Source organism: Phyllobates terribilis, unplaced genomic scaffold, assembly GCF_046119375.1.
Source record: "Phyllobates terribilis strain yellow unplaced genomic scaffold, ASM4611937v1 Scaffold_3__8_contigs__length_932513732, whole genome shotgun sequence".
Taxonomy (NCBI): domain Eukaryota; kingdom Metazoa; phylum Chordata; class Amphibia; order Anura; family Dendrobatidae; genus Phyllobates; species Phyllobates terribilis.
Window position 1 is genome coordinate 500352476 of NW_027362763.1, and position 10138 is coordinate 500362613.

At 39.6% G+C, this 10138-nt stretch overlaps 1 protein-coding gene across 1 annotated transcript in view; it reads left to right on the top strand.

Moving 5' to 3' along the window:
* The window catches only part of SMPDL3A (sphingomyelin phosphodiesterase acid like 3A), a 68298-nt gene extending 58709 nt beyond the window's left edge, over positions 1–9589 (top strand). Inside the window, exons 7-8 of the mRNA XM_073675953.1 lie at positions 3260–3384; positions 6533–9589. Of these exons, the coding sequence (XP_073532054.1) occupies positions 3260–3384; positions 6533–6871 (464 nt within the window). The 3' untranslated portion in view covers positions 6872–9589. The remainder of the gene's footprint in view (positions 1–3259; positions 3385–6532) is intronic.
* Positions 9590–10138: the final 549 nt, after the last annotated feature.

Sequence of the window (10138 nt, forward strand, 5' to 3'; positions counted from 1 at the left end):
GATGCCATTAAAATGTCCACCCACCACAGTGCCATCAACGCAGTATGATGTACCCCATAATCCGCTAATACATTATGATACTCATAAAATGCATAGTCCACAGTATGATATCCCTACAGCCTCTCCACTTACAGTATGATGTCCCACAGCTCCTCCACTCACACTATGATGGCCCCTACAGCCTCCACCAAGTGTGATGCCCCCCACAGTTAAATGGACCCACAGCCCATCCACACAGTATCATGGCCCCCACAGCAACCCCCACCTAGTATGATGACCCTCACATCCCACCAAGTATGATGACCCTCAATAGCCCTTCCACCAACAGTATGATGCACCTAACATTTTGCCACACAGTATGATATGCCCCACAGCTCCCCACACAATATGATGGCCCTCACATTCCAGTACACAATATGATGACCCTCACACAGTTTAATGGCACCCACAGCCCCCACCTTCAGTATTATGGCCCCCACAGTCCCTCCACACAGTATATTGAACCCACAGACCAGCACATACCAGATGGTCCCTCATATACACCACAAAATAGGATGATGATGCAGATTAAACTTACGTAGCAAAATTAGCCTACCATTCAATAACATGTATCTGGGGTTATATCTTCTAATCAGAAAACTAATAATAATGGTGACCTTTCAGTGGGAGTCAAGATAATAATAATAGTATAGAAGTAGAGAGGATCCTAGAGACTTTTTTTGACGTGTAGTAAAATATTTATTTCCCTTGAGCTAAAGGACATAGTTAGGTCCAGGTGTCAGTCACTGGAAAAGAACAACACAGAGTTAAAAATTAAGCTGGATAAAGTAGAATAGGCTGGATGGCAATTTCTAAAGTGACGCAAGAAGTAATGTGATGGCTGTCACTGTAGTGTAGGCATCTATATCTTTAAAGAAACTAGGCAGCTATAAGGAGAACCGCAATGTCACCTCCTATGGTCACACCAGAAGTGATGCTAGACTGGATGTAAACAGAACTCATGATATGCACCTGTTGACAGGAAAGACTAGAACTGCATCATCCCTTCCGGTGGATGCATCGGGAGTGACGTGAAGCTGGATGGCAGTGGTGGTTATAGTGGGTGTGAGTAAACGTGAACCGAAAGTACTAGGGAGGAGCCATATATGTGATGAGAGTAAAAGCAAGCGTCACCATGGAAACTATTGTCCTTTATAACTATATGTAAGGAAAGGCATGTTAGAGAAATACAAAGTGAGAGAGTTAATGTATAGACGCATTTAATTAAACCTTAGTAGGAATTGAGATAAATATGTATAATAGAACTGCAATGTCTGTAAAAATAGGAAAAAGGAGGGTGGATGAGTAAAAACAAAGAAGAAGTGCATATAGGAAACACGGAAGATAGAAAAATGGATGTTAAGAACTAATACAAATAAGAAAAATTAAGTCAGAGGAATGATAATATACAGTATACCCAGTGATTGATCTAACCATTGAGCCAGTAGGTGACATTAATGGAGCTGTGATGAGAAAAAAAAGTCAGGTTAGAAAACAGGATATAAATTATGCAAATACAATTGAGTATTGTGACGCTAGTCACTTCTCTTGGACTTACCGTGAGGAAGGATGGTCAAAAGGTCCGGTCAGTACCAAGAGGGCTCGTAATAGACAAAGGAAAAAGACAAAAACATAGTCAAGTAACAGTCCAAGGACAAAGTATCAGGAAGGATGCAGATCAAGACAAAGGGGTAAGGGGTAAATCGAACGGAAAGTCAAAAAGGTAAATCCTAGGTCAACAGCAGAGATCAGAATACAACTTAGAATACAGGACAAGCACACACATACCTCTTGAGCAAAGCTACAATTGGCAAAGGTCTGGCAATTATCAGAGTGCTAAATAGCTCTGTAATCACTCAGAACAGATGCAGGAGAGCCCACAAACCTGGCCAGATAGGATGACAGAGTCGTCAATCAGTACCCAAACACCTTTGCCTTAGATTGAGCAGCAGAGCCATCACTCATAATCCTGAAAGCTCAGGCAGCCCTCAATCCCATAGGGCGGCAGAGCTGTAACTCACAGCATCCCTTGGACATTGAAAATGCCGCAATCGTGACAGGTATCACATTTAAAGGGAATCTGTCGCCACATTTGATCTAAGTAAACTATTAATATGAGCATACAGTTTATAGACAGCTGAGGAGAGTGATGCCTGTATGCCTCATATCAGATATCTTCTTGTGGATAAGTCATCCTTTATCACTATATGTAAATGACCTCTTCCAGGCTATGGGAAGGACGCTGCCTGGAAGATAACTCCCAGTGTGATGTGTAATGGCCGCTCTCATGATCTCACTGTATAGTTGTGTGTGATTATACCTGACACATCTGCAGGTTCTTCTCAGCTTCCATCTTACAAGCAGACAGTGCTGCAATATTGGTGCAATACAGCAGAGTTCAAAGAGCTTCAAAAAATGTGTTTGCAAGAAGACAAAGTTCATCCTGCTTTGAGCAGGGGGTTGGACCAGATGACCCAGGAGGTCCCTTCCAACTCTACCATTCTATGATTCTATGATTTCTCCTGTCCTGTGTTAGTTACTTGTCTCACACTGGTAACTCCCCCTTTTATTTATAATAAGCTCTCGGGACAGATTTATATTTCTGGAAAGTCCTCCCCATAGCCTTGGAGAGGTCATTTACATATAAGAAAAACATGGATTTCTCTGGAATAAGACATCGGATCACAGATATCAAGGTATCATTTTATTCAGCTTCCTATGAGCTTCATGCCCATATTGTCAGCTTAGGAGGGTTGATCCTACTGTCAGATTCCAAGTGTTAGAACCTGTTCCCCGATTTAGAATGGGAGATGACCGTATTTAGCAGTTGAAAAAGAAAGAGGCGCTTCAGATCCATAGCTTCATACTTTAGAGCCAAAAAGTCTAAATAGGTACTTTGAGCTTACTAGTTTTTGTTAGTACATTGTTATTCTGTATATCTCATTGTGGTATTCTGAATGTCTGATGAATGTTTAGAGTAGACCAAAACATCATAGGTGATACACTGTGAATTGGATTATGCAAAAATAAAAGCATTTATTTTCATTTGCCTATGAATGCCAGATTCTTTCTACATTATTAAACTACAAGGTGGGATCCTATCCTAGCACCAAACTTTCCAAGAGTGCCATATTTCCAAACTGAATGCCATGATTCTTGAGCCACACAGATCTGGATAACTTCTGGACACATCCATTACTAATTCATTATTATTTTGCAGACAAGCCAGTTGGATCTGCATTTGTTGCACCAGCTGTAACACCTATTAAGTCCGCCAGTGAACAGGATTCAAATAATCCAGGATTCCGCTTGTATCAATATGATACTAATAGCTACAGCTTAAAGGTAAGTTGTTACCTATACTCACAATACATTGTTCAGCATAAAGAGAAATGTCAAGAAACCTATAGTTTCCTTTCAGAATCAACATTGTCTATGGGATACCGTGTTACAACATACTACCACAAATGTGGGCCATTGATTGCTAACAAGATTTGTTATTTTTTACACACAAAAAGGTAATTTTCCGAACAAATTCATTCAAGACCATGTTGCAAAAATGAATACACCCCAATAAAAGTCTTAGGAGCAGAGCTAAAGTTTAGACTACAAAGATACAATTAGTCTATGTGCCCACGATGCAGAAATGCTCTGGATTTTTTCCTGAGCGTTTCTGCATCTCCCTGGCAGAAAAAACGCATGCGGATTGTACATGCGGATTGTACATGCGTTTTCCTGCCAGGGACATGCGGCTGTGAAGTGTTCTTCACATGCGTTTCCGCATGCGGGTTGACAAGCCCTTTCCAAGCGATTTTAGCATCACTTGGAAAGTGCTTGTCAACTTGGTGACACTATATAAATCCATGCAAACGGCATTGATTTATATACTGTGACCCGAGAGAATGTCAAAAAATAAAAAAATAAATGTATACTTACCCTCCGATGGCCCGCGCTGTCTTGATCCCCTCCGTCCCGGCTGCCGGCAGCGGTAGAGTGAAGGACCTGCCGATGTCAGCGTCGCGTGACCCGTCACATGACTCTGACGTCAGCGCAGGTTCTTCATTCCATCAAGAACTGCTGCCAAGCATGCAAACGGCATGTATTTATATACTGTGACCCGAGAGAATGTCAAAAAATAAAAAAATAAATGTATACTTACCCTCCGATGGCCCGCGCTGTCTTGATTCCCTCCGTCCCGGCTGCTGGCAGTGGTAGAGTGAAGGACCTGCCGACGTCAGCGTTGCGTGACCCGTCACATGACTCTGACGTCAGCGCAGGTCCTTCATTCCATCGCGAACTGCTGCCAAGCAAGGAGGAGCACACCGCGGGCCGCCAGAAGGTAAGTATATATTTATTTTTTGTTTTATTCTTTTTTTTACAGTTTTCAATGGTACCCAGGTCCGGAGGAGAGTCTCCTCTTCTCTAGACCTGGGTACCATCCGCACATTAGAACGCATGGAATGCGCATCTACTAATGCAGTGATGCGTAATCCATGCGGTCTAATGCAAGTCAATGGCGGCAAAAACGCAGCACTTCCGCAAAATAATTGGTAGTGCTGCGTTTTTTTCCGCAATGATAATCCGCAGCGGAAATTTCCGCAGCATGTGCACAGCACATGCGGATTATCATTGGGGAACATGGCAGGCCTTCTACCATGCGTTTTTTAAGCGTTTCTGCAGCGTTTTTGCTGCTGCGGAAACGCTTAAAAAAACGCATCGTGGGCACACAGCCTTAACAAGAATTCAACCACAGGTAAATCTAATTGTTTAGTAAACAGGTGTCCAGCAGACAGTTGTCTGTAAAATGATGTTAATAAAGAAAACCACTTCACATTTCAAGCTGTCAGCAATAGCACCACATAGAAGAGAAATGTCACAAGACCTGACAAAGAAAATATTTTTTTACACAAGAGAGGTGAAGGCTACAAGAAGTTCAGAAAATTATTACTTATCAGTCAAAATACTGCAGCAAAAGTGATCCAAAAATTTAGGACAGAAATCTCACAGAGATGTCCAGGGTAACTATGGAAGTTAACACCTAAACAGGGGAGTCTTCTGTTGAGAACGGTTGAAGAAAATAAATATGCAAGTTCACTGCAGTTAGATAAAGAAGTAGAAATCAAAAATGGGGTGAGTGTTTTTTGAGACACAATATGGTGTACACTGCTCAGGAATTGCATACATGGATGTTGTTCATGAAAGAAGCCTCTCCTAAACCTCATGCACAAAATGACCGTTTACAATATGTCAGGGCCCTTGCTGAAAAATATGAAGACTACTGGAACTCTATATTTTGGAGTGATGGGACCTAGATAAATGTTTTTTGCAAATGATGGCTTTAAAACTGTAAGGTGTCGCAAAGGAAACAATTTCTAAATTAGTTATTTTTTTCAAATGAAATGGAAAGATCTCTAACTTTCACCTTCTGATACGTATTTTATGTTCTGTTGTGAATAAAATATGGCTAGAAGAGATTTCCAAATTACTACATTCTTGTTTTCTTTACATTTTAGACAGCATCCCAACTTTTTGGGAAGAGAGGTTGTAGAATTTGAAATCATTAAAGTTCCGGTAGATGCTATGTGTAGGGATCCCAATACTTTTGTTCATATACTGTAGTGTATTTTGTTAGTTTTGAACTAATTCTGTTATACTTCTTGTGATTGTCCTGAAATAAAATCATTTTCTTTCCTAAAATGAATCTGTCTTTTACTTATCTTTTAAATGTCCTTCAGACATGACAATCATTCTTATTCTACATTTTACATATTAGATCAGCATTCTGGCATAGAATACAAATTTACTGAGGTTATTTATACACCAATTTAAATCGATATTAAATAAATAATCAATAAATGGGCCAACCAATTATTTTATTATTATTTGTAGTATCTCCAGAAAAAACTACCATATATTCCTATCAAAAAATAGAATTTGTGAAGTAGAGGTCTCCATTTTTTGATAGGAATATATATTAAATTGACATTGGTCTGAATAGACAGAAACTGATTAGATGTCTGTATGTGTAAAAGTCCCATAACCACTAGTCAAATGTAGTCTTTTATGGATATTAGATATTAACCTAAAAATAACAAAGTACAAAACAAATATTAGCATTACACCTTCCTGACACAACCTCCAAACATATTAGATATTACCATCTAAATATTAATAGCAATCCTATCATTAATCCTTAAATATATTATATTATATTTGTAGTACATTTTATTAGGTGAAGGGGCATCTGCTTTATGTAAATGATCAGCAGCCCCCACCAATCTCCAATTGCTAAAAATTATAAAAGGAGGAAGAGGGAGGAGGGGTGTGCAGCTGCAGCCTCACACTCATTGTGTAAGTGAAACTGCATTAATTGAAGGAGTGGCAGGAGGTGGGCTCCTTTGTTTCATGGGAGCAATGAGCACTGCTATTCATATCAATATCATTTTAACAGGTCAGCTTTAAGTTTCTAATATTTTTATTGCTGTTTTTTTAGGACCTCTGGCATTACTACTTAAATCTTACTGATGCAAACCTAAGAAAAGAAGCCATGTGGAAGCTGGAATATATTATGACCAAAGAGTACAACATACAGGATCTATGTCCTGAAAGTTTGCAAGAACTTATTGGAAGATTTCAAAAGCCAAGAAGTGTTGACTTCCACAATTACTACAAGAATTATGTAGTGAGCTTTGATACCCCAGACAGTTGTGAGAAATTATGCAAAAAAAAACAAGTTTGTGCAATACAACATGTTGATGCCTCCTCCTACATACGCTGCATTTCGAACTTTAAAATACATAATTCCATGGAGGACACCTCAAATTTTCTTTAAGGAGAACTGTGTTTCAAAATGTGAGATAAAAGAGTTACAGGAAAAAGATAATTTTATTAATCAAAATTTTATTTTCCAAAATTAAGGGTATAACAGTTGTGAAGTATCTAAAAACTGTTCTGAAAAAGTCTGTCCACAGAACTCAGAAAAGGAAGAGATCTTAATTGAGCAAAAATAAGTTTGGCGTTAATACATTTGCTAACATCAACCCAAATGAGACCAAGTCATTTTATCTATGGGAAAAGTTTGTTAAATCCAAAGAAAGTGTAAAATAATAAACAAGAAAAAGATCATCTCTCACCTTTTTGTTGACTTTATTATTACAGTATTAGATACTATTCAGGGATTGTATGTAGCACTGGCGGGCACACACAGAAAAGGGCCCCTATGCAAGAACAATATATGGGCCCTTTGCAGCCCAAGAGCTCCTAAAAATGTAAAATTGCACCTGCTTTGGAGGTAGAAATGGGCCCTCTTACCTCTTGGGCCCCTGTGCAGCTGCACAGGTTGCACCAATGATATGTCCGCCCCTGGTGTGTAGTCTGTATTTATCAAGACATAGAAACTGTAGTGGTCAGTCCAGCGCACATCCCAGATAGCTCAGAGTACTTCCACCTCTATTGCATCAGTTAATAAAAATCACGTCTAGTACATTCGGCCAATGATGCCATGAGTAAGAACAAACTGTTTGAAATTCGTTGGATGAATGTAATGGACTTGATATTCTATGAATTGATACAATTAAAGGGACTCTGTCAACACAGAATGACTGTTCAAACTAAGTCTCGCCACTCGGTGCATCATGGCGAGGCCAATCATTTATATACACCTTCCGACCTGCTTGTTTTCTCTCTATCACTACTCTTTTTTGGCTCTGTGTAGCCAGAGTTGTTGATCAAATAAGGAGGGAGGGTGAGACAGAGGGACAACAAGCAGGTGGGAAGGTGTATTTAAATCAATGGCTCCGCCGTGAAGCACAGAGTGGTGAAACTTAACTTGAACAGTCATTCTGTGCTGACAGAGTCCCTTTAAAGGGTTTGCCCAAAACTTAACAGTCCATGTCTATCTAATTTAAAAATCTAACCATTTGTGTAATTTATATCAATTGAAAATTCCTTAACATTCTTTGCACTTCCTGTGTGAGAATATTTTTTAACTTCCAATAACGTTGCATGCACTTGGGAGTCTCAAATGGAGCATCATCCAGGGGCTGAGGTTATGGTTACTCTCCCTTCTTAGAACTAAAATGGGACGTCATCAAGGGCTGGTAGTGAAATCGCTTCCCACAGCTGCTTTCCTGGCCCTGAAACTGGACATTGTCAGTGATGTCTGTTTCAATGGCTGGTCTTATCTTTATTCTACTGAAGATGAGCCAAGTATAAATTGTGATGCATGCTCGGTATGCTCTCTCCCTTTCAATGCATACTGGCAGCACTCTTCCTCAGAGGCTTTTAAAAGACAGCGATTGTGGTGCGGAGAGGAAACATACTGGGCATGCGTTGGCATTGTAAACTAGCGGATTCTCAGTAAAGAGAAATAATGAGCTGGTTAGCAAGTGCACTACCAGTGCATGATGAAAGGTGGACAGCACAGTGAGCAGGGAGAGCATACGCTGGAATTGACAACTGGCGCATGCTCAGTGTAGCAGAGCTCAGCCCCTGAAACAAATGTCACTGATGATATCTTGGCTCAGGGAGGTGAAAGCAGCTATGGGGAGTAACCATTGCCCCAGCTCCCTAATGATGTCCCTGTTTATGGAGGTAAAATTAGAAGAAGTAAGTGACCAGAGCCTAAGATCCGTAACTACGTTCCACTAGAGACTCCACAGTGTAGAAAGACTCAAATATTTCTCAATTAATGTAAATTACCAAAAGTAGTTTGTTTTTTTAAATTAGATAATTAGATGTTGACTATTAGGTTGTAAGCTGGTTTTATTCTCAGCTATCAGCAGCAAAAGACATACAGTTGCTTCTCACTAAATTAGAATATCATCAAAAAGTTAATTTATTTCAGGTCTTCAATGCAAAAAGTGAAACTCATATATTATATAGAGTCATTACACACAGAGTGATCTATTCAAGTGTTTATTTCGGTTAATGTTGATGATTATGGCTTACAGCCAATGAAAACACAAAAGTCATTATCTCAGTAAATTAGAATACTTTATCACACCAGCTTGAAAAATTATTTTAAAATCCGAAATGTTGACCTATTGAAATGTATGTTCAGTAAATGCACTCAATACTTGGTCGGGCTCCTTTTGCATCAATTACTGCATCAATGTGGCGTGGCATGGAGGCGATCAGCCTGTGGCACTGCTGAGGTGTTATGGAAGCCCAGGTTGCTTTGATAGCAGCCTTCAGCTCGTCTGCATTGTTGGGTCTGGTGTCTCTCATCTTCCTGTTGACAATACCCCATAGATTCTCTATAATATATTCTCTATGGGGTTAAGGTCAGGCGAATTTGCTGGCTATAATATATGTGTTTCACTTTTTGTATTGAAGAACTTTTGTGAGAAGCACCTGTATTAGGTATCACCCTGTGAACATACGGATTGTCTTTGCATTATAAAATCTGCCCACTAGATGTCATCAGTAATAAAAGTTTTGCAATGTCTAGTCCATCAAGTAGCCAAGATACAGAGAACAGAGACGACTATTCATTCTTTTTTTTTATGGCAAACTAACATAAAATAAATCTCAATTCTGTTTATTCATACTTGTATGCTCTTAACCCCTGCCATTATATTTTTCTGTCCTCGCAGATTCTGTATCACATTTCATCTTAAGAGAGATTATACTTGTTGAGATGACTGCAGAATCAACACGGCACATTTTACCTCTGAAAGCATAAAAGCATTTTATCCACTTGAAGAATTCAAACCACCAATTTAGGATGAAAAGAAATTTAGACAGAACTTGAAAATGTATTTAATGCATTTTAAAAACTCAGTCAACAGACCATTAATATGAATATTGTGCTCTGATTTGAGCTATTTCAGTATAGTTTTAACCCAACTGTGCACCCTGACGTAACGGTATATGACAGTCAAGGTGCACATGTATGGAGCTGAGCCTGCTCCATAACTGGCAGAAATCGACTGTATTATACAAGTGACATCTACCTGTAACAGCAGAGATCAGAGCTAGCTCCAATTGCTGGTGTTTTCTCCATTTAGATGCCACTGTCAGTCACTGGTGGTGCACTTGACTGGTGTGTGTGTGCACCAACCCATCACTGCCCCCTCACAATGTGATTAAGGGGTGT